The sequence below is a fragment of the Aplysia californica genome, unplaced genomic scaffold, assembly GCF_000002075.1.
Source record: "Aplysia californica isolate F4 #8 unplaced genomic scaffold, AplCal3.0 scaffold00173, whole genome shotgun sequence".
Lineage (NCBI taxonomy): Eukaryota > Metazoa > Mollusca > Gastropoda > Aplysiida > Aplysiidae > Aplysia > Aplysia californica.
Window position 1 is genome coordinate 511,203 of NW_004797443.1, and position 25,374 is coordinate 536,576.

The 25,374-nt window shown below is 39.6% G+C and overlaps 1 protein-coding gene across 2 annotated transcripts; it reads left to right on the top strand.

The window, feature by feature from the left end:
• Positions 1–2: 2 nt before the first annotated feature.
• LOC101847583 (V-type proton ATPase subunit C 1-A) lies at positions 3–21,186 on the top strand. 2 transcript variants are annotated; one of them, XM_005098137.3, is made up of 13 exons: positions 3–164; positions 1,962–2,142; positions 2,676–2,743; positions 3,702–3,793; positions 5,048–5,142; positions 6,421–6,512; positions 7,224–7,322; positions 8,054–8,122; positions 13,532–13,624; positions 14,363–14,456; positions 15,723–15,820; positions 16,263–16,389; positions 17,609–21,186. In XM_005098137.3, exons 2-13 carry the CDS (start codon positions 1,999–2,001, stop codon positions 17,708–17,710), a joined length of 1,173 nt encoding a protein of 390 aa, XP_005098194.1. In that variant the 5' UTR covers positions 3–164; positions 1,962–1,998; the 3' UTR covers positions 17,711–21,186. The 2 variants fall into 2 exon arrangements, with proteins under 2 accessions (XP_005098194.1, XP_005098193.1); XM_005098136.3 differs by having other exon boundaries at positions 1,965–2,142.
• The last annotated feature ends 4,188 nt before the right edge of the window (positions 21,187–25,374 follow it).

Below are 25,374 nucleotides of genomic sequence, written 5' to 3' on the forward strand. Positions count from 1 at the left end.
CTGTCAATCAAAAACGAAAACTTCCGGTATCACGTGAACTCGACTGCTGCAAAATAAATTTTGTCTTGTTAGGCTAGTTTCTTCTGTTCCTCCTGGTAGAGGACAGCGATATTTGTCTTTCATTTGTACTTTCTTTGGTTGCAGAAACGAAGCTTTTCCTGGAGGTAGGTTGAATTAAGCTTTAGTGATTGAAACGTTGATGAGTTTATGCCTCTTTTCTTACTGTAGTAGTCAGTGTGTCTGTTAGTGTCAGTATGATGGTGTCTTCACACTTCACTTTTTAACAACTATGGCCTAGACAATACAAGCCTACTGATAGCCTAATCGTGTACTTTGAAGTTGAGAACTTGAAATGCTCACTGGCGTTTATAATGCTGTTTTCGGGAAGCCATGGATCTGAATCTGGATGTCGTTCTATTTCGATCTAGAATCTAGGCCTAGATCTACATCCAGCAACAGACAGAACAGGACTGCTCTGGAGACCCTGTGCCTGTGTGTACCCTGTTCATACGCCCTGGGGTCATTTTGTACCCTTCTGGGGTTGTAGGCAGGCCTATTCTTCACATTTTAGAATACTTCTAGTGCGAAGGTGTCTTTGAAACTTTCAGTATTTCTCTAAAAATCCTTTTAACAGACTGCTATGCGCTTGCAAAGCGTACGGATGGGATTAACGAGTGAAGTCCATGTGCTCTGCACTACTGCTATTATTGCCATTGCTCCTTTTTGTTTAGGCTAGAGGAAGTGTGTGTTTTATGAATCAGACGTGTGTAAACTGGCTCCAGGCAAGAAAGTCGTTTATTAATCTTGCTTCATTATAAGATCTAGATCTAGTTCAAGTTATGAGATGTGACTGATTGAGGTGTGTTGACTTTCTCCCAGCAAATCACATGATCCAGAGACCAAAGAGCTTGTTATAGGTTCAGAAGGACTTGCGTAACGAGCGACCACCCCAGCAAACACAATATAAACGAACCCTAACCCTGGCCCAACCTCTACCCCTACCCCAAATCCTAACCCTAACCCTAACCCTCTGTTCTACTTTGTTCGCCATAGTGGTCGCTCGTTACGGAATTCCTCCCTTAAGTTCAGAGTAAGTCTTCCTTGTCTTGTGCTTAGCTCTGACTCTCACTGAGTTTTAGCTATTCACTCTTTTTAAAAAATGAATACATAATGATCCTCCTAACATCTTTCTCTGCCCTTTTGACTTCAGGTCAGCAGTTAGAAGACAATGAATATGATATGTGTATATTTGAAAACATTTCCTTGACTTTTCTAGTCAGTCTAGGAACAGTGACTAGACTAGCTCTTTTATTTGTTTGTCATTGGGGGTGTTTTTAGCCTCGTTACTAAACCAGTGTTTTTAATTATAATTAATCGGAGTGCTTATTGGCCCACAGGGGCATATAAAATTGGCCAGCACTATTTCTCCAAACGTTCGGGAAAATAAAGCTGGGCACTATTATTCGGAACGTTCGGGAAAATAAAGCTAGGCACTATTTCTCCGAACGTTTCGGAAAATAAAGCTGGGCACTATTTCTCCGAGCACTCTGAAATCACATCCTTTCCCGCAAATTTCGGATAGTATAGATCTGTTTATAGTACAGACCTACCAAAGATTGTTCGTATACAATATAATATGGTTCAATCGGTCCAAAAAATGTCCGCAGTAAATATTTATATATAAAGAAATGCTACAGTTCCAAACAGTTTTTCGCTACAGGTATGACGTGTTGCCTATGAAGGGTGCTGCTCTTAAACTGAATGGCATTCCATCTCGCACACATTTCTACAGATTTGATTGTTTGTCAGCGTATAAGATTTTTTGTCAGGAAAAAACATACAATGTACTGCCTCTATATTGCTATTGTATAAAATTGTAAAGCACTCAGAGCCTGTGTTTTTTAATCAGGGTTGAGCACTTGCCTGTCTATTTTTATTCTGTTATGACTCAATGTCTTCAGCAGGTTTCACATCTAGAGAATAGCTCCTGGACTCAAGATGGCTCAGATGTCAGAGTATTGGCTCATCTCTGCACCTGGAGAAAAAACGCCGCAGAATACATTTGAGAGATTGAATCAAGCTACCAGACCTGGCAATGACAAACTGTCAGAGAATTACAAATTCAACATTCCTGATCTGAAGGTACTGTTGCCATTTTTAAAGAGTAATTGATTTTATCTTCCCACTTATCTTGTTTTAGTGTCTGAGACTGCAAAAATTTGATGTCTTTATCATAGATTGAGGACTGAACATAAACTACAGCAGTTAAAATTTGCCCTACTACTCAAATTATAAAATATAATTTTCACTTTCCTACTTAGCAAAGCATAATAATTTAAAACTCGCACGTAGTTAGAATGTATATATAAATATAATGAATTTACAGTGTAGATGGGGTTTTTGTTGGGTTTTTTTCTCTTTTTTTCTGAGTTTTGATTTTGTTTTTTGGTCATGTTGTAAAAGTGAGTGATCCTATTTTTTTCCTTTCAGAAAATGTGGAAAGTCTTTTATGATAGACTGTGCCCACTATTTTGCATGTATTGCCTTGTACTTCATAAAATTTGTTTTCAACCTCTGTGGTGTCTCAATTAAAGCGTTGGATAAAATAAGCTTTTAGTAATCTGTTCAGTAAACAATAATGTATGGCACGAGAATGATCTTCTTCTGGTCTCCAGGTTGGCACACTTGATGTCCTTGTGGCTCTGTCTGATGACCTTGGTAAAATTGACATCTACACAGAGAGGTAAGGAATTGAGATGTGCAGGAATGTCTGTTCTTGTATGCTCAAGCTGATATTTAACAGGGGTTTGCAAATGTTGGTAAATTCCATGTATTGCGGGGGTAAGTTTGATGACTCCAAATTTGTACTTAATTTCTCCCACTCGATTAAGTCTGTATAAGCTTTGATGAATTTTACTCATTCTCAGTTCCTACAGTAAAGTATAAGATTGTCAACTCCTGGCAATAACAATGTTGGCAAGATCATAATGTTTCATTGGTCTCTCGCTGCCCTTCGCAGCTCAGTAGATATAAACTGCCAGTGGGTGGTTGGCAGGTGCCCTGGTGTGGTTTGCTTCTTCTTTCATATCAGACATCTATCGTCCTGATCTCTCCTCCTTCTTTTTCGTGTTTGTTTCTCTCTTGTAACACCTCTAATCTTCGCCACTTATGACCTTATTGTGTTGCAAGTGCCGTAAAACTATCGCTAAAACTAAACATAAACTGCCAAACCAAGACGTAACTGTTATTTGTTTGTAATTATGTTTACTATATATATAGTCCATGAGCCATTTATGGTTATTGTGTTATAAATGAAGCATAAATTCAAATTGTTTGATAAAATGTAGTTGAAATATACAGTACTCTTCGCCAAAGATTGTCAAAACGCTTTGAGTCATGTGATGTTGTAAACTTTGGCACACACCAGAAGGAAATGTCTATTCAGAGAGTAACTTTATCGAAAGATTTCAGCCAGCTGTTGAGCTGTTTTGAACTCCTTTTGTTTTCAATAGGTTTGGAGTACTGTAACATAGCAGCTTCTGTTTAATTACATGTTCCCTGCAAGGTCATAATGAAAAGCATTGGGTTCTGCTGTTTTGTTTTAAATGGGTCATGTCTGTTTTGTTTTAAATGGGTTATGTCTGTTTAGTTATTTAGTGGGTCAAGTCTGGTAATTCCCCACTGTTGTGTTGATCTTACAGCATCGTACGGAAAGTTGCCTCTACCCTAGAAGATGTGCTGGAGTCCTCGGCCAAAGGCAACCTAACAGAGAACTTGAAAATTGGAGGAGAATGTAAGTGTGAAAGTTACTTCAGTTACACTTGTTAAAAAAAGTTCTAATTCTCTGAACACAGGCTCACAGAGAGAGTTAATGGGGTTTTTTTTTAGACCTTCTTTTAATTATTTTTTTGGGTGGGGGAGGGGGTATTTTTTGTTTTGTTTAGTTGAAGCTTTTTCCTTTTCATTCAGTGAAAGCTTTTTTTTTTGTCTTCGTGAACTTAAAGCTTATCAACTAAACAATGGTCAGTTATTGCTGAGAACAGGATTACAGTAGACAAAAAAAGGCTCCTTCTTTCCTTCCTTCCTCTGGCTGGCCACCGTTAGGAGGGTGGCAATCTGCCGCAGGCAGACAGGTAAGAGGCAACCTCGTGTGGCCTCGTCCAGAGTATATCCAGGCCCCCCAAAAAGGCTCCTTCCAAACAACTGCCATTTTGTCAAAAGTTTTTGTTGGTAAGTTCTGTTTCTCAATGGCCTGTGTAAGGCAGAACATACAAATATTTCGTAGTGGTCGTTGTGGCATCTGTGATTAAGTTCTTTGCCTTGCATGCACATGGTATGAGTTTAATTACCGTGTTGGGATGAACTTTTAGAGAGTACTTTCATCTTACTGGAGCAAGAAATCCCGCTCTTCCCAGGCTGACCCAGACCAACGAGGTCAAAGCAACCCATTTGCTGAATAATCTAAACAATGTTGGTGTAGGTGAAAAACATGTGCCTCCCCTTTTACAACACAATAAAATGGTCACATTAAAGAGTTTTACAGGGGCAGAGATAGTATTAAGTGATGTTATACCTTGAGTCATTTTGAGATACTGTGTTGTCCCCTCTTTCTGGATCAGCAGCAACAGCTACAACCTGTGAATTGATCGTACATTCGTCTTGAATGCTTCTTATTTCACTTAAATGTATTGATGAAAATACCAACATCTTTGGTGTAGCAGTTAGGCGCTTTGCTGTTGTACACAGGAGATCTGAATTCAAATCCCAAGGAGTGAATGATTTTTACCAGGTATCTGTCTTTCTGCTGGCATGTTGTATCTCTCTCAGCCTGGTTTGGCCCTGACTGGCAAGTTTGGAAGCCCCCCTCCTAAATGATTTAAATGGTGTTGATGGCGGCATAAAAACTCCTACATTTCAAAACAAATAATTTTTGTCAATTAAATTCTTAGTTATTTCCTCATGAATGGATCAGAGGACAAACTACTTTGTAGGTGATGTTAGGTGTAATTGTTTGCTTTCCTCATTTTCTGTCATTCCATCCCCACAGTCACGCCTCAGGCTTATATGCAGAAGTTTTCCTGGGAATTAGCAAAGTACCCTGTGAAACAGTCATTACGTTCCATCGCTGACATCATTTCCAAGGTGAGATTTTTTTGGGGGTGAGACTTGAGTCCAACACATGTTGATGAGACTTGTTATATAGTGTGTTATTGTAGATAAATCTCTTCATAGTTGTTGTGAATTAGTAGGTATAACTCACGATAGTCTATTATTATCTTTCGTGACGGAAAAATCTTGCCTTGTTTACGATGGACCTGCTGACATGATGAGCTTCGATCTAAATTCAACACGAAGGGAGTCCTTGAGGGAGAAACCCTACAGGCATTGATCTACACGATCAATTCAGCTAATGGGAAGTGTCTCTGTGTTTTATGGTCTTTTTAGACTTTGACCCAAGGTACTCGCGGCAAAAGAATTTTTCCGATGTGTGGAACACAGTGAGAGCTGACTAGGACTGACTGCAGGTAGAATCGATAACTCAGTTTCATCCCAAACTGGTTATACAGTCTTTTAAAATAAAACTCCAGCCGTGATGGTTAATGTTTGTTCCAAATCAGACCCCTAAAGAAAAATAAGACATAGATATAGAAACATTTCTCAACTTGTTATTGTCATGTTTGAAACTAACTTCCAGTGAGAATCCCAGCCTTCAGTTCCTTCAGAAATTCTTCTAAGCATTGCGGCTGATCGACAAAGTTGACCCACTAGGCTTTTTAGTGTGCTCAGTCCATGTGGCTCGAATACAGTGCGTTTAGTGAGCCAATTTACTTCAGCAGGTTAAAAAACAGTTTTACTGCTGTCCCAATCTCAGTTTCATTGTAGTTTTGTTCAAAAATCCTGGATAGTCACTTTAGCATTGTTCTTTAGTAGTTATATCACATAGTGAAGGTTAAGTTTGAGCCTAATTTCCACTCTAAAGCGTGGATGTTAAAGGTCAAAATTTAACATATTAATGTAACTGCTTTATGTTGTTGATAGTCCAACTGGCCCTTGCTTTAATAAAAATTTAACTGTTATGTTTGCTTGAACCTATTTCCTTTGAAAAATATTCTGTCTGTAAGATATGGTGCTGCCTCAAAAGTACTCACAATCATTAACCCTTTTTGGGCTGTCCAAGTTTGAAAGATTTGTATTATTTTAATTAAAGTGATTTATACCTAAAAGATTGTGTGAGCCTTCCATAAGGGAAGTTCAAGTCCAAGAGATTGAACTTTTTGTGAAGAGCCCCATTTTTCCCATGTGCTTATTGTGCTTAGCTTGGATGAATGTGTGTTTGTTTTCCTCTATATTACCTATATAGATGGAAAGTTTAAAGTTGTCATTTTGCCTTGCACCTTTTTTTTTTTTTCTCTCGTGTAGGACGTGACCCACATAGAGTCTGAGCTGAAGACCCGCTACAACGCTTACAACAACCTTAAGGGTAATCTGCAGCAGCTGGCTCGCAAGACCACGTGAGTTGTTGACTTAAAGCACCATGACAGTCAAAATATTATTTCCTCACTCATTTTTTTACCAGGGTTCTTGTTATTCATGTGGTAAAAATGTCTGTTGTTAAAATGTTACTATGTCTGTTACTCTCTGTCTCCTCAATTTTGCTAGGTTTTATTTCGTGTATGAAAAATCCTATTTTTGACACCTTTTTTACTTTTGCAAAAGTGAAAAGGTTTACTTAGGTAGGTTTTTTAAAATAAAGTTTGCTCAGAATTTTAAAAAATGCTTTAGGCAGTCGTGTCATGACTGATGAGATGGTCACAAGGGGGCAGTGAGGGTTGAATCTTTTATCAAGTAGCATGATGCTTACCTTCCATGACAAGTGCCTAGCTTGCTTCTCGACTTGTGTAGAATGTGTTTAAATTAGTTTTTACTTAATTTTTTTACTTCCTTGATCAGAGAGTAGATCTGAGTGAGGCCTTTTCTTTTTATTCAGTGTTTTTACGCCCTCATTGTCATAATTTAGGAGGTGGGATTTGACCCTGCATGTCAGGGCTAATCTAGGTTGAGAGGGATACTCTACATTCGAGCAGAAAAACTGAGATATTCTATAAAAAATTCTACCCACCTGGAAATTGAACTCATCTTCTGTGGGGAGTTGCGAAGCGCCTAACCACAAAGCCAAGAATTTTAAGAACCTAACACCATCGTCTCGTATGTTCCATTCCCAGTGGCAGTTTGATGACCCGTAATGTTGGCGATCTGGTGAAGAAAGAAGACTTTATCCTGGACTCAGAGTATCTGGTCACCTTGGTGGTCATTGTACCCAAGTGAGTGGCCTGGATGTTTGACTCTTTGATTTGTTTTGGTTTTGGTTTTACTGGACTGAGGTTAGGCATGTGCAGTGATGAATTTTCCTCTGTCCTTACAACAGAAGACTCACCCTGCTTCAAAAGAAGTCTCTTTCTCGGTCTAGATTTTTTTCCTATTTAGACATTTCCGTTCTTACATCTCGATACCTCCCGCACACACACCCACACTCACATATCTTTGAGAGGGAGAGGGGGGGGTCATGTTTTGGAGTAAGGAATGTATTGTAATTATTTGTAGTTTGCTTAGCTAATTGTGTATTACTCATTGGGAGAGGGAAAACATTTTTAATAAGGGTCTTTGTTAGGAGTGCAAGTCCAACACAGTCTGTTCAGGTATCGATCCACAATCTTCTATGAATGAATGGCCGATAGGTCCTCCTTTGGAAGCTACCTCTCCTTCTTTTCCTTCTTCTTCTCCTCCTCCTCCTCCTCTTCCTCCTCCCATCTTTTTATCTTCTTCCTCCCTTCTTCTCCTTCTCCTCCTTGTCCCTTCTTCTCTTTTCTCCTCCTCTTTTCTTTTCTCTTCGTCCTCCCTTAATCTGCTTCAAGTAAAACATCTGTCTTGCCCTTTCTGACATGCACACTAAATACAGTGATCTGTTGGAAGACCAAGTGCGGGTCTTTCAAAATAACCTTTCTGTGCTAAAATGAGGAATAAAGATTCCTTTATACTTAATCATTCTCCCCAGGACCATCACTGATGAGTGGCAGAAGAAGTATGAGAAATTGACAGACAAGGTGGTGCCACGATCTTCAAGGTCAGTCCTTTTCCGCTCTCCCTTCCTCCCACCCTTCCTGATGGGTTAACTCACTTCAGACGGTTCACACAACAGTTGCGTGACCCCCGCGGCGACGGCTCCCACGAGTCCTGCGTGACCAACTTTGGATTTTTTTTTCGCTCTACAAATCACGCATGGATCGCGAGACCCGCCTCGTACCATTGTTTGGCCAAGCCTGAGCTACTTAGACTTCGTTTCGTATCTCTGGGGCCGGTAGTTTTTAAGTTATTGAAGGTGAAGGACAGTGACCCCAACTGGGGTTGAACAGACCGGAACTCGCGCTTTGTTTTTTTCTATACAGCTGATAGTAATCCGACAGTCGCGTCGTAGTAACGGTCGAAGAAGTCGCATGAACAAGAATCACATAATTTCGCCCATTTCTATACTTCTGTACGTTTTACTAGTTCTAGTGTCTCAGAATATGATGTGTCTAATAGTTAGGATCCTGGATATGTACCCGAACACGGCCCGAGTCGTAGTTCTAGGGCTAGATCTAGCACTAGTACCGGTGTTGTTTTTCGCGCAACGAAATCACGTCGTGCCGTACATCTGTCTCACGTAATTCAGTGTATGGGTCTGAATCAATGCACAGACCAGCTTTTATATTTTCACCAAACACTCCCACATGTATACAAATCAAACCAGAACACTTTGAACTTTTATTTTTGTTGTTGTAGTGAATTTCATTCTACTTGTCACGTCTCTGGAAATTTTTCAGAAAATCAAATTCATGCCAATTTTTTTAAAATCATGCAAATTAAAGTATTAGACTTAGACAAATTTAGTTTTTTGTATTAGATTAAGCTTGAATGTTACTTTACTGTGTCAAAAAATAATTACAATAGGGTAATTCTGAGAGTTGTGGTGATTTATTGAAATACCCCCAAAAACGCCAGTCTTCAACGCTTGTGACTGGTGAAAGGGCCCAGTCGCAAGTGACTTAAGAGGAGGGACACCTGAACAACACATTTTTCATTGCTAATGGAGCAATAGTGCTCAAACTAACATGGTATGTTGTATGGAAGATGCAGATTAAAATCAGATGAACAACATAAGTTTTTTTTTAACGGTTACCATGGAAACGGCGGCCATATTGGATTTTGTTTACATTTTTCAATTCAATATAACTCCTGAACTACTTGTCCAAATGAGATGCCATTTTGTGTGGTTACAAAGAATTGGTATAGAAACAAAGTAACAACGCCATTTTTTGTAAAGAAAGTCTCTGAAAGAAAAAAATACAAAGTGCATGAGGGTGACCTAATTTTACCAAAATTTACCAAAAAGGACTTTTCAAAAGGCTATAATTTCAAATGATTTCATTTATCATTAAAAAGGAGATTGTAATTTTGTGTGGTATACATCTGTGCACACTCATGCCAAACTAGAGAACAATATCTCAAACGGTTCAGGAGCTATAAGGATTTGAATGATGTTAATATTGTTAAAAACAAGAAACGGAGAAAAACAGCTCTAAAAGTGTTGGTTAGTACAAGCAGCTACAACACCTCACCTACCTCTCTAAAACTGCCCTGCACCATATGTTACTCCTTCCTGCTGCTGTAACTCAAGCTGTCTGCGAGCTTTGGCAGCTCTCCTCATTGCCAGTCTGTGTTTCACAGCTTTATCCTGCTTTGCCGCTGAATTCTGTAGGCGCTTGATTTGTCGACGCAGCCCAAGACGATTGCTGTGGTGACCCTGGCCAACTCCTATGCACTCCTTCAACCGAACTGAAGCATCATGGCCGAAGTTAAACTCAGCAGTTGATAGAAGAACAGAAAATTGCACCTTTTTCAGAGAAGCGAACTTATGCTTTGGGCAGCTGCTCCAGATTTTAGAGTGGAGTGACTCATTCGCATTCTGAGTGACACCGAGAAGGCAACGCTGAAGTATCTTGGGGTCAGAAAGGCGCTTGTACACTGGCTTTAGGTGTTTGCTGAGGAGATTATAATTAAGAGGTGTGTGTACAAGTGTTTTGTGTGGGCCAGGTTCCTCATTTCGAGCAACAGCAGCATTGTAGAAGCACCAAGATCCAGTGCCAGCGGGGCAAAGGTGGTGCATTGGGCGGTTGTCTGTAGAATAGCCGTGATACATCGAAGCAAGAATTCCTTTCCTCATGTCTTCCACATTCTTATTTTTTCGTATAGCTCTAGTGTAGTAGATTGAAAGCCTCCTGATAGTTTCTTGCTTCAAAGTACCATAGCCCCTCCCACCGAGAGTGATCTTACGTTTACTGCAGTCACTTACGAGGTTACGAAGAGCTGTTCCCATCCTCTTCCCCACATGGTTGACACACTCCTCCTTATTCACCTCAACATTCCTGCCATAGGGTTCCATCTCCACAATTCTGTTGTAGGCCTTTGAGTCCCCGTCTGAAACCATTGTGGTGTAGCGCAGCTTGAACTTCTCGACGGAGCGAGACCAAAGGATTTCCGCAGCACGGGTCTCCATCATCGCAGATGATCCTAGTACAGTAAAAAAAATTCAAATAAAGAACAGAATTATAAATCATTGTGTCAAAAGGATGCCAATAGTAAGTCATGGTTTTAAATTAATGTGTATAAAGGTACATTTTATTTTATTTATCCTAAATCTTGAGAAATTCAGGCCCAATCCTATGCTGTCATAGATTTCTTCATTCCTGATGAAGTTATTTCTACTTTGGTAGTTTTAGTTTGAGCTGCAACAGCAAGAACAGATTGATCTAGATATTCACATGAAAATAATATTGCCAGATCATAATAGCACAGGAGTATAAAACCTTTATAAAAAAATCAAGACCTCGTTCATGAAAGCAGACATGTAAAAAAAATTTATATATAAGAATTTTGAAAGCTAGATTTGCAAATTACAGAGTTTCTTACCTTTAAAGTTTATGTCGCAGTTGGGTTTGTGTTTCCGCTGCCATTCGTCATACACCGCAGCTGACTCTCGTTCCTTAATTTTCGCTCCAGTCTGGGAGCAGGTGTGGCAATACGTAGAGACTACGTGGAAATCAAGGACGTATCCTGTTAGCGCATCTATAACACAGCCTATGCCTATTGTTGAGGTGTGGCCTCTTGTCATCCATGTTCCATCGTAACTGACAGCTATGTCTAAAACATCGTCGTCTGCCACCTCCTGCCCATTCTCTTTCATCCGCTCTGACCTCACAAGTCGCACCGTCTTCTCCTCAGTGAGGCGCCTGAACTCTTCTGCCTTCTTGAAAACTTTGTTGGCTTTCACGTTGAACGTCTTCTTGTGCATCCCAGGAATATTCAAATGTTCACAAAATTTGTTAAACGAGCACGGTCCTAGTCCACACATCAATGCAGACGAGACCGCAGAATCATTCACAGCAAACGATTTAGAATTTTCAGTCTTTGTCGACGTGAACGAAGCACTTGGTGTTTCCTTGCAACGGTCACACACAATCTGCAACTGAACAGCAAGTCCAGCTCGGCGTCCAACACTTTCTGAAATTGTTAGAGAGCTGTTGAAACAGAAGGGGCAAAGTAAGGGACTGATGAGTTCCTGCAAAGCAGAGATCTCCACCACTGTTCTCGATGTTGATTCAGACGTGTGGGACAGAGGCACAGGTGTTGGAAGAGCTCTAGAAGCTGCAGGAAAATCAATTATCTTCTTCAATGAACGACTTGATACAGCACCTGTCGAGGTAGGAGTCGTAGTCGTAGTTGCCGTCGTAGATAGATCTAGATCTAGATCTTTTTCACTGTCCTCTGTTCTAACACTCACATGATCGTCAACAGGCTTACCAGGGCCACCAGAAAGTTTCCTTTGCGCTCTCGCTGCAGAAAGTTGACAGCGCCTCTTAGAAGGCCTCGTCATTGTATAGCGATCAAACAGGCTTTACTAAATCTATAGGAGAATGCACACTGCGAACAAGCAAGCACGTGTTGTAACAAAAGAAATACGCACAAACGTGACCAGTGACCAGCGTCCAGCAACTGTCCGCCAAAAGTAAATTTGAAAAACAAAGTGAGAAGTGATCCACACTTGGTGTGTTGTGAAAAAGTTATGTTTACAGCGGAAGTGTCAATGTTGCTAGTCGAAAATCCCGGATGTTGTAGATCTAAGCCAATGAGATTGCTCGGTTTATTCAAGGGATGACCACGAAGCGGAAGTAGGTCGGTCTCGTGCTATTTATGGCAGAGCTTCCCCCAAATTTTATTCCGATAGTGTTTAGAAATTCCGATCTGGTTTATTTCTATGAAAGAATTGAGGGAAAGGGGGGTAACTGCGTAAAAGAGAAATTATAGACGCGCGTATCGATACCAGTTTCACTACTGTGTTTTGTTCGTGTCGGACGTTATGGAGAGCGTTGTTAGGGGGATTTTTTTCGAGATTCCAGGAATCTTATGCTTCATTTTATGTTGCCATGTGTTACAAAATGTTGAATTTCGAAGCAAATAGGCCGATTTTTTTAGTTTTGTTGATGTTATCATGAAGTATAATGATGAATCATACAAGAAATACCAAAACCTACATATCGATACCTGAGGCCCAAAACTCGAGTTTCATGAGCCGTCCCTCCTCTTAAGACAAGATAAACTGTTTATCCACATGGGAAATTGTGGGTGAATACAATCAATTTACAAGACTCTACATCAACACAGAAAGAAACGGACTCAGTACATTTATGTTCTATAATACACATACAGCGATGCACAACTCACTTTTGGAAAGTAATTAAAGTCCGCTCTGCCCACAAGCTGGAGGTACAATATGTGTCATGTATAGAATAATACCCTAGAGTGTCTATTGTCAATGTGTAATATTTACTTTGATGCGTGCCTACTCTACTCTGGCATTGACCAGATGACAAGGATATGTAGTTACTTGAGGGAGGCATTGTGCTGCCAAGAGCGAAAAGCTCGCAGCTAAAGGGATTTGAAAACAACAACTTTGATGCGTTGTCTCCGTCTCCTTTCCTTCCTGCTGCCTTCTTTACTCTGCCCTCGAGGCCTTGAAATGAACTGATGAAGCTGCAAGAGGCCAAAGAATTTATAAAATCACAGAAGCTATTGTTTTTTAAGCCTAAACACAAGAGATCTACTTCGGACGTTTGTAGCAGTGCCTCTTCTTCAAAGCACATCCACATGTGTGCTTATGTAGTGGCTTTTAGTTTTACAGAACCTCTTTGATAATTCTATCTATCTATCTCTCCATCCATCTATCCATCCATCCATCCTTCCATCCATCCATCTCTCTCTCTCTCTCTCTCTCTCTCTCTCTCTCTCTCTCTCTCTCTCTCTCTCTCTCTCTCTCTCTCTCTCTCTCTCTCTCTCTCTCTCTCTCTCTCTCTCTCTCTCTCTCTCTCTCTCCTCTCTCTCTCTCTCTCTCTCTCTCTCTCTCTCTCATGTTCTACTCTCTCCCCCCCCCCCACAGATGTGTGTATGAGGACAATGAGCACCAGGTAATGACTGTCACTTTGTTCCGCTTGGTACAAGACGAATTCAAGAACAAGTGCCGAGAGAACAAGTAAGTACTTTGCGCTCACACTGACACTTACATTGGTGTCTACATTGACACTCATATTGGTACTCACATTGAAATATTGGCACTTAGATTGGCACTTACATTGACACTCACATTGGCACTCACATTGACACTCACATTGACACTCACATTGGCACTCACATTGACACTTACATTGACACTCACATTGACACTCACATTGGCACTCACATTGACACTCACATTGACACTTACATTGGCACTCACATTGACACTCACATTGACACTCACATTGGCACTCACATTGACAATCACATTGACACTCGCATTGACACTCACATTGGCACTCACATTGGCACTTACATTGGCACTCACATTGGCACTCACTTACATTGACACTTGCATTGGCACTTGCATTGGCACTTGCATTGGCACTTGCATTGACACTTACATTGGCACTCGCCTTGACACTTACATTGACACTTACATTGACACTCACATTGACTCTCACATTGGCACTCACATTGGCACTCATATTGACACTCACATTGGTACTTACATTGGCACTCACATTGACACTCACATTGACACCCATATTGACACTTGCATTAGCACTTACATTAACACCTATTTTGACACTTGCATTGGCACTTACCATCATTTGAAAGGGGGGGGGGGGGACTCAGGTGGTTGGATGTTCAGATAAAACTATTTTAAATTCAAGCCATCAAATATCTACATGACATTTTATTTGCCCCCCAGATTTATCGTGCGAGACTTCCAGTACAGTGATGAGGAAATCCAGGCTGGGAAGATGGAATTGGACAAGCTGAACGCAGACAAAAAGAAGCAGTTTGTGAGTAAAGTGGCTCTTTGTTGTGGCATACTGTTTCTTTATGCATTTCATAACGTACCTGCTTCTTTCTTATTTGTCCCAGTCCTTTTGTAAATAACCCTCGGGGCGGTGCCACTGACTGAAGTGTCTTAAGGCCTTTCCCAAAGGGGAGACATTTCTCGTTTTAATGCACAGAAGAATTGTAAATGGACCGATCCAACAATGTAATGCTCATAACTGCCTGAACTACAACAGGGAACTGCTTCTTTTTCTTTCCTAATCCTATCGCCATTTTCCTCTACTTCTTTTGTATGTTTGTCCCACTCTTGTGACCCGCTATTTCCGGGGTGCCTTGATAGTCGAAGTAGACTTTGTGCTGTTGGAGCTAGAGAGGTGAGCAGAGTACATCTGATTCCCTCTAAGGGTTTCTCTTTTGACATCCACCCCTTGGCGCTCATATGACATGCAGTTGCGAGCGCCGTAAAACATCTACTAAAACTAAACTAATACTTTTGTAAATATGGTGTTGATGCCTCTTTCAACATTGTTAGGTCGTTTAAGAGGCAGGAGCTTGGAAATTTTACACCCACCTCTGATTTGGCAGGATTGTTGTACAATGAATGGACCAGCGTGCACGAAGTGTGTCATTGTATGTGCTGTCAAAGTAATATTTTATTGTGAAGTGCTTAGAGCTACCAGGAAGTGGGTGCTAAAGAAGTGATCTTTATTTTAATTAGTACCGAGTCGGGGAGGTGGAGAATCTTTATTATCCTCCTCAACAACCTAAGTTCAAGAGCACCCCTTTCAGGATTTGAACCAGGGTTACATATGCCAAAGCTAGGGTGCTGCCAACTGAGCTAACAAGAGGCCGGCAGCCCTTATGGCCTTTATGTTGGTTCACTATTTGGCACTGCGGGGTGTGCACTTTGTATGTCAGTTGTGGCACTAACTTCTTATCAAGATGAGCAGTTTCTAATAATGGATTTCAGAAATGGTGCCAATAATTTTTTTAATGAGTATTGGCAATTTTGTCTATTTCCTGATACATTATTAATTTTCTTAAGAAATCATTATTCAGATTTTTTTGTTTTGTTTTGTTTTATATATATGATATTAGTATTAGTGGTATTATTATAAAATTATTATATTTTATTATATTTTATCAAGGTTTTGTAGCTTTCTGTTTGAATGTAGTGTCCCTGACAAGTTAGGGTGGAAGGAGCCTTCTAAGTGATTCATATTGTATAGAAGGGGACATAAAACATTTCTTCATCTTGTCTGTTCCAGGGTCCTCTGGTGAAGTGGCTGAAGATCAATTTTGGTGAGAGTTTTGTGGCGTGGATGCACATCAAGGCATTGAGAGTGTTTGTGGAGTCTGTACTGAGGTACATTTTGGCGGGGAAAGAACTTCCCTGAGTTTAACCTGAGATAATGCTGCCTTTTTTTTTTTCCTTAAAACAACTGAGGAGAAATATTATCTAATTGGTTCTGAGGTGTTTAAGGACAGATTGTTTCAGCTTTTTTTTTAAAGACTAAAATTCTTTTGTCTTATGCGTCTATATCTTTTTATCAAATTCAACGTGAATTCAGTGCTTATGACTGAAACACTTTTAAAATAGTGGGTCTGCTTTTTGCTAACTTTATAATTGGAATCAAAAACAATTTTTGTCATGAGAAGTTTTATAGATTGTTCTAATCCAAAATAAATGAACTTTTTCAATAAGTTGATAGAGTTGTAATCCAACAGAAATGTACTTTTTGCCTTTAAAAGTTTTATGGTTCCATTTTCCTTTCCACTGACAAAGCGTTTCTCTATCTGTGTGCCAGGTACGGACTGCCGGTCAACTTCCAGGGCATGCTGGTGCGACCAGTGAAGAAAAACAGCAAACGTCTGCGAGACCTCCTTAACCAGCTGTACGGTCATCTTGACAGCACTGCCCTGTCTGGCCAGAAGGTGAGTCCGGATGCTCTGATCTGCAAGGGTCACTCTCCCACAAACTTCTTCATGATATTGTCACGGTCATAACACATTTGTCAAAGTCAGTTGTTTGGGGGTTGGTTTTTGGGGGTTTTTGTCTGAGAAAGCATAAAATGAAATGAAGTATACAGCAGTCAAGATTATGATGTGAGCGAAATAGAAAAACTGCAATAATTGGATGTTTACCACAAACGAACAAAACCCTGCTATATTGAGAATACAAAACAAAAAGCAAGCATTTTTACCATGCCAATAAGTAGAAATCTGAAAAATGTTTTTAACAACTGTGGTCACAGTTCTATAAAAAAAATTTTTTTAAAGATTCATTTTTTGTGCTATGCCAAATATTATCCTTAGTTGTGATCTAATCTTAGACAATACATGCTGGACAAAAGGTCAGGGCAGGACTACAGCCTCCAGGATCTTGGATCAATATCAAAGAGACACTCAAAGCAACATTTATTTCTTCGTTTCATTTGTGAAATATAACCTTTTAGTTAAAATATTTTATGTGCTTATATCACTTTATCATGACCTTTTACACCTGTGGTTCATTGTTTGTAATTTTTTCCTTGTGTTTTTTCTTTCAATGAGACGGTAATGTTTAGTTCCACTTTTAAAGAACAGAAATATTTGTATTATATGACTTACTGTGCAGTATGAACAAAGTCAAAGTGTGGAATATGTCAGTCTTTTTAACAATACTCTATCGGGTGGACACGTCAGTGGTTCTTCTGCAGCATATAAAGATTTTGCTTGGGACTCATTCAAATGTACACATGTAGGGTACAATGATATGCCTGGCTTTGTCACAGACCCCACCACTGATCTTACAATTCATGAGTTCAGACATCCTTGTCACTCGAATAGAATGTTTCCTAACCGATTGTTTTTATAAAAATAAGTAAAGGCCGACATGTATTAATCCCCACTTGAGGAAATTTTGGTTACATTTGCACAAATAATGAATACATAAAATAACACTTAAGTTACATCAACATCGAACCTGTCATTTGCTAGATGCCAGTGTGCAGCATCCTGTATTCAAACTAAGGTTAATGTGCCTTGTATCACCTATATCACTCGATGTTTCTTGTGAGTGTGAACTCACTAACAGTACCAATTGAACACTGTTTAAAAACTGTAGTTTGTCCTGGGCTACAAGTCACTGATCCCTGATATCTTTGTTCTTCAGGTGAACAGCATGGACATCCCAGGCTTGAACCTCTCGGCCTCCGACTACTACCCTTACGTCTTCTACAAGATTTCTCTCGATTTTCTAGAACCAACGAGATAAACATTGTGCGCATCTTCATTAATTTTATATAGTGCTGATTTCCTCTGTGTTTTGCTTTACAGTGTTATAGGCTGTTCATTTTCTTTCTAATACTTCAATTTTACAATGATTTTTAACATACGTGAGTGAAATATTATTTTGGTCTTTGGGTGGTCTTATTATAAAGGGTTAATTTTTGTTTTGCAGAAAACAAAGCTCCTATAACTCCCAGTGGCTCACTATCTGAGACAAAGGTGTTACCATCAATTTGTATTTTTAAAATATAGATTCTATGAATAGTATTTATCATCTTGGCCTCATTTATTTGCTGTTAATTATCAGTAAAAATTTACTCTCAAAATTATTTGTCTGTCGATCAGAAGCAGGGTCTTCTTTTCACATCAGTTATTACTGGATTAGTATTGTTACAAGCCAACCGCAGTAACTTTAGTATCAGAGTTGTCATTTTCTCCCCTATTTTGAATTTGAATATAGCTATTGATATGTATTTTGATTCATTTGTTAAAAGAGTAAGCACAAATACACTAGCTCTAAAGAGAGGGGGAGAAGTCATCTGTGATTCTGTGATAAGAATCTGTGCTACAAATCTACTTACCCTGTGCCCTTCAGGCATGTGTATGTTAATAATCAAATCAGGAGAAGACTTTTGGTAGTCTAGGTAGTCTCCTGTGAGTGTACAATAATAATAGTTCGTCCATGAATGTCTGACGATGACCAGAGGAGAATATTTCTTTAAGACAAATAGAAGAAATTAAGATTAAGATGAGTTGTGGCGTCTGCTATGACCAATTAAATCTATTCTGTTAGAGAAGAGTTTGCCACATTTTGAGCGTTTAAAAGCTTCTTTTCCACTTGGGGATGTGCACAACCTGTAGGCTTCTCTCTCGGCCTCAACCTTTCATTTCTGTGAGTGTATGTAGTTCTACGATGGGTTCTGTAGCAACACCATGAAATCTCATACTCTTTTCTATTTTCTTTGCCTTTTTTTTATATTTCCCCCATTTATTCACACACTCCGGCTGGTATAAGCTGTGATTTGTCAATAATCTATGGTCAGTTAATCAGTTTTGTCAGTTTCTACCATGGGTGTAGTTGTATTTGGTTTGTTCTGACTATGTGTCCTGTAATATTTTTTTTGTGTGGTATATCACAATATTGGAAGTCTGAGGACTTCTCTTGCATAACCAGAATGTTAATAGTGTAAAGCATTACTTAGATCTCTGCCTCCCCCTTGGCATTTGTCCCAGTTATGTCTGCCTGTTGCACAATAGAGGTGAAAGAGAGGGGCACAGCACAATTTTGTCTTCTGTCAACTTTGTTATAGGTTGTTTTGTTTTTTTATGGTGTGTTTGTGTTGATAAGACCATTGCTATGTTTTTGGGTTTTATTTCTGGAATTTGTAAAAGAGCTTGATTCTGAGTGAACTCTAATCAAACTTGAGTCAATAGCTCTTTGATGCTTTACAATGATTTTTGTGATAACTTTTTCAAGTCGCATTTTGTCGTACAAATGAATATGTTTGGGTGTTTGCTCCCACTGTTGTGTGCGAGAGATGTATACATTGTCGATGTACTTCGGGATGAAATGTTTAATAAATTGGTGTGAGTGTGAAAGGGATGCCAATGGATTAAATCAGTGTTTGCCGGGATACCTGTGTAGTTGTAGAATTCCTGCACACAGGAAAAAATTGGGTACCGTGAGAAATGTATTTCTCACATCTACACATAATTGACAATACTATTATGTCCATGCAACTGTTGTACAAAGTTCCCTAGTCAGAATTTGTATGTGACTTGTATAGCCTGTATGTTAAGCACAATAACCAGCAAGTGTAGCAATATTGTGCCTCGGTGTCATACTATCTCTGTAGATCAGATGTTTCTTCCTTCCAGCTGAGGTGTTTGTGTGTGGTGGTTCCGAGTTGTATGTTTCTTTTGTTTGTTTTGTTTTTACTCTATGCATTCCTATCACCGATAAATGAGTGCACTGCTCACCAAAGTTTGTACAATGTGCTGTGTGGTTTATTTCCAAAAGGTGTACTGAATGACCTGATTCATTCAGGCAATTTCTTAGATTTTCTATGTTTACTTTGAAAAATAATTCTAATTTTCAAAATTCTGTAAGTTTTTAAAATTTCTTCTCAAGTGCTGTAAAATGTGTTCTGAGACTGTTAATAATAATGGATTATTATTTGAGTAAGATGATAGTTTGCTGAAATGCAGGATGGAGGAGCAGTACTGTTGAAATTCCTGGAGTTTTGTTTTTGCTGGTTTGGGGGTGCTCACTCTCCCTTTTGTTTTAGCTTTAATATCGTATGGTACAGAAAACTTGCTGCGAAGCGCAAAAACGTTAAAACTTTCCCATTCCTGAAGAGATGAATTCTGTTCTAAGAATCTTTTCTTGATTAAGAATCTTTTCTTGATTGTGTCATCGACATTTGTCTGTGGATACTACTTGATGGGCTTGCCGTTTCTGTAATTGGGCAAAAACGACTTCTCTTGAGACCATTGAATTGACTTTTGTCAGAAAGCAGTTTAAGTTCAGGCTGTTGCTATTGTTTTGTATAGAGGTTCCAGTACTTCTCTACAGCTCGTGTGGGGCGTATGTTTGAGCATTGTAATACATGCTCAATATTGATGTAAAAGAACATATTGTCTTGCCCTTGTCTGTAGCTACATGGCTCATTAGTACAATACAGTACAGATGATACCTGTATGTCAGTGTGTATGTGCAGACGTGAAAAGTGATTGTCAAAAATTGAGGGGAAAGATGCGCCTATAAATAACTTTTCAGCTGATAATTTCATCATGACAGAGTGAAAGCCTGAAGGTTTGTGTGGTTTTCAATGTGCTGTGAGCTGGGCTGTGATATTGCCATGATCCTCTTCTCTCTCCAATTGGTAAATGTGCAGAGGATATCTAGGCCGGTGCGAGTTGAAAAAAGCTATGAAATGTGTAGACAGAACTTGTTTATGGAACACATGTGAAGCATTCTTGTCAAGCTGTGTTTGCTTTCCATTTGAGGGCCACACGACTAGAAACTGTCTCTATTGTAACTTTGGTTGGGTTAGGTTTTGTTTTTGGCTATGGATTTTGTGCCGAAAGTTTAACTATCTCCCTCCAAAACTCTGTGCATTTGCTTGTTGCAGTTATAGTGGCACAAGACATTTCGTTGGAAAATGACTGACGATGGTTAAAGCAATACAGAGATATTTTGAAAAGGGCTTTGGTTTTGACTCTGCAAGATTTGACTGTGATTTAAGACTTCCCAGCTCACTAGCTGTTCATCTGAACATTTGGGTGTATGTCTTTTGACATGTCTCAGAATGTTTGTCATCGTATATTAAAGTTATGAACAAGTATAGCAGAACCTTTGCTGTCTCTCTGATAGTGTGACTGTTGGCATGAGGAAAGTATGTATCAAAATGCCATCTGTGTTTATATGTTATGTAGCAATAAAGTACTACCACGTCTAGATATCTGTCTTGTTTTCATTTTCTCACAAGAAAGTGTGAATGGTTGGTAGGTGCTCTGGTGTGGTTTGCTCCTTTCCTATCAAAATTCTATCGTCTTTTTCTCTCCTCTTTCTTTTCTTTGTATGTTACTCTCTAGTAATAGTAACACTTATATGTGTCACGATGCAGTAGAATCAGGCGCTGATCAATTTTTGGGCATCTTGAGTTATTGGTATCATCTTAAAGCTTGTTCATTTGACCATCTTTTGATGAAAAAAAATATATGCCTATCTTGAACGGAAGTCGAGATATTTGCGATTGAAGGGTTGCTTGGCTTCAGACATAGAATAAGCGAGAAAATGGCTGCCAAAATTTGGTGATTTCCAAAGCTTGGGAGTCCTTGGAAACTGAAAATGTTCATTTGTTGTGCCTTTAATCAATGTCTTTCAGTAAAATCCACACAGAAATATGTTTTTAAATGGACCTAAGAGGTGTTGAGCCTAAAAAACAAAAATTAGAACAAAATTGTCAAACTGGAGATAAAATGGCAGCGTCTTCGACTTCATTATTTTGATGAATGCCTGATTTCATCACGACACCTCACATATGATCCATTTGTATCGCAATTTCTGTAAAATGCTTACTGCTAATACTGAAACTTAACTTTTATAAGAAGTAACTGCCACAATATTGTAGTTGATATTTGGCATGCATTCACTTTTGAGATCTTCTCGCTATAATACCTGTTTGCCCTTTTACTATTTATAAATCACTGAGAAATTGAGGATTTTTTTGTTACTCCAAAATTGTCAAGAAAATGGAACTGAAGGAAATTTATTAAGCACATTGTATTCCAGACGTGGCCATTGACTGGGTCATGAGGAAAACAACAGAGGATACATCAAGAGGCATAAGGTGGACCCTCTTCTCCACCCTCGGGGATCTTGACTTTGCCTACGAACGACCTTGCACTACTCTCCCATACCAACCAACACATGCAGGAAAAAACAAACCAACTCCACAAATACGGACGCCAGATTGAGTTAAGAATAAGCCAGAAGAAGACAGAAATGATGACACTGATTGTATTTACCTATCTAGGCAGCATAATCAAAACTGACAGCGGCACAAAGGAAGACATCATGAACAGACTCAGCAAGGCGAGAGATCTGTACACAGAAGCATGATCTACATCTGGAAGTCAGGACAATTTAGTATACAGACCAAGTTAAAGCTGTATAACAGCTGTGTACTATCCACACTTCTACATGAAGCTGAATGCTGGAGGATGACTGATCATGACCGTGCCAAGCTATCTTCCTTTCATACAACCAGCTTACGCCAAATCCTCAGAATCTTCTGGCCCGACAAGATCTCCAACGCACATCTGTTACGTAAATGTAAGCAAGAGGGCATGACCACCATTATAAAAAGGAGAAGATGGAGATGGATTGGACATGTTCTCAGAAGAGAACCAGACTCTATTGTGAAGACTGCCCTCCACTGGACACCCGAAGGACGTCGCAAAAGGGGCAGACCCAAAGTAACCTGGAGATGCACAGTAGTCTGAAATGAAGTCCTGGAATCATTCGTGGGGAACGCTGACCAAGATGGCCCAAAACAGACAGAGCTGGAGATCCTTTGTTGCTGACCTAAACGCCAGATGGCGTAATGGGTAGTAAGTAAGTAAGTAAGTAAGTATTCCAGACTTGAATATTGTTGGAATTAAACAGTTTGTCTCCTTGAGGGTCCAAAGTTTGTTAGTTTTCACTGTGCTTCTTCTTGTTGGGTTACTAAAACTTTTTATTTAGTAAGAACCTTCTTCAGCACACACACCCCACCCCTCATCTTTTGCACATGACGTCTCAGCTACCCCCATGCTGACCCCACAGAGAGTAGATGGAAACCCTGGATGTGCATAGTAGGCCGAATACTGAGTGGTGGGCTGAAGATGTAGTTTTCTACCGTTTGGTTTCACTTTCCTTTTTTTTCTCATCAGCTGCTTCCTTCTTTTCTGAATCGTCTTTGTCATAAACTACTCAAAGTTGGTGTGTTGGGGGCGCCATTGGTAGGTCCTATTTCTGTGGGGGGGTTTTCTGTTTGTACCGTTTGTTTTCTTTGCTTTTTCCTGGCACTAAATGGCCAATACTGAATTATGTCAATGGTCAACGTGCTTCTCTTTACTCTTCAAACTGAAACAGAGGTCCCCGCAGTTACCAGTTGGAACCTTCTTTTTTTTCTTTTCTTTTCTTTTTTTTATCATTACGTGGTTAGAAACTCTTCATGATAATAAATATCACCTTGTTTACTGTATGCATGCCATTTTTGAAAAATGTAAAATGTCCCCTGACAGAAATTGTCAATTTTTTTACGTGGGTCGTTGGCGGGTGCTTTGGTGTGGTTTGCTTCTTCTTTCCTATCAAACATGTATCGTCCTTATCTGCCCTTCTTTTATATGTTTGTTGCTCTCTTGTAACACCTCTAATCTTCTGGAGCTCATATGACCTTCTGCAGTTGCGAGTTCCGTAAAACCTCTACTAAAACAAAAATTTCTTTACAATAGTTGGAAAGTAGGTTGTCACCCTGTGACTTGCTTGATTACAGCAGTTAATTCCTAGAAATATGGTTGTGAATGAGTACCATTATAGACCACACAGTAGAAATTGGAGGTAAATTCTATGGGCTGTAATCTAGCAATGGTAAGACTTTAGCTGTTGCACGCAGAAGACATGAGTTTGATTCCCATATAAGGAAGTTATTGGTGGCTCTTGTGGCCTTGAGGTTAAGGTGTTCACCTCTCATTCAATAGGTCACAGGTTCGAATCCGGATAGCGACGGGGAAATTTTCTTCTCTAAGATTTTTTCCTTTCACATCCTTCCCTGCTCTCTACTCTGTCCTCTGCTTTTGTCTCCACTTTCTGCCTCCACCCCTCACCTCCTTTGTCCCCTCCTCTGGGCTCCTGACTCTTTCTGCAGACTTTCTACAGTTACTCCTTGGCTCTTTCTTACTGCTGTCTTTCAGCCAAACTCCTGATCTTATGGTAGGAAAGATCTACACCTAGCCTTCTCAGACAAGGGCAAAAAATTTCTGAGGTCCCGAGTGTAAGTTGCATCTGTTAAAAATCCCTTGGCGGTCCAAAATCGAAAAGAGTAGGCTTTGGCCGCCACCTCGGCAAAAATCAAAATTTCCTACCAACTGAAAATGTTTAATGTGTCCCGCGCGCTCATATTACTATATATATGCAATTGCGAGCGCCGTAAAACACTTTAAAAAACAAAGGAAGTTATTTTTGTTGATTATCGCAGAGTGTCTGTTGGAATGTTGTTTCCCACTCGGCTTAGGTTGCTGACGGGGATGCAAAGCATTTACAGTCAATCAAGCTCACAAGGAGAGGTTTAGGCAATGTATATTCTGATGCCCGTTTTTCCACATTTTTCAGGTGCAAAGGTCAGGGGTTACCTCAACTAGTTCGACTCCGATAGATAGATGTAAGTTAATTTCCTGGCTGTTTTGGACAGGATATTGAATTGTATCTATCTTCTTCTAGTCATCTAGCTGTAGATGGACAGTGGTCTGTTGGTAGAGGTAGAATATGATGTGAATGATGGCAGTATATACACCACAGAGAGCACTGCTGTGTTATCCCAAAGGGACTGATTCGATGAATTGGAATGAAAGTGAAGATCTCAAATATTCCACCTGGAAATAAAAAATTTACCACTTGTGCAAGATTCACAAATCATCATAAGTTAAACGAATATGGTTCAAGAAATATGATTTCAATAGCTAATATCAGCACGCGCACCTTGTGATACTAATCAGATGGCGTCAGTTTAATAGGAATAGGCAAGTGGAAAACAGAAATTGGAATGAACAGACAGGCAGGCTAACAGAGAGTTATTGGGAAGTTACTTCAGTTACACAAGCCTATCATCAGAATTTTGACTTAGCACCGTATTGATCTGAATTGTATTTTGTCATCTTGTTTCACAGACGGACAAAAAGACGTCCACTGTTCGAAAATAGGTTGCCGCGTGTTTGGAAGGTTACAATTACTGCACTCAAAATAAATTCCACTTTGTTATGACTTGTCTGGTGTTGTAACAGACATTTTGTTGTGGACGAGTCGCCTCCCTCAGCAATCTTGATCTTTTAACTCAAAGAAAATTGTCATGAAATCTGCAGAAAAAATGATTCTCAAAAGCCATA

What these genes read in the sequence shown, in the direction of transcription:
- LOC101847583 (XM_005098137.3), top strand. Translation starts at nt 1,999, where the DNA reads ATGGCTCAGATGTCAGAGTATTGGCTCATCTCTGCACCTGGAGAAAAA. An exon ending in TTGGTGGTCATTGTACCCAA is followed by an intron (nt 7,323 to 8,053) that starts GTGAGTGGCCTG and finishes CATTCTCCCCAG; the next exon opens with GACCATCACTGATGAGTGGC. An exon ending in CTGCCCTGTCTGGCCAGAAG is followed by an intron (nt 16,390 to 17,608) that starts GTGAGTCCGGAT and finishes TTTGTTCTTCAG; the next exon opens with GTGAACAGCATGGACATCCC.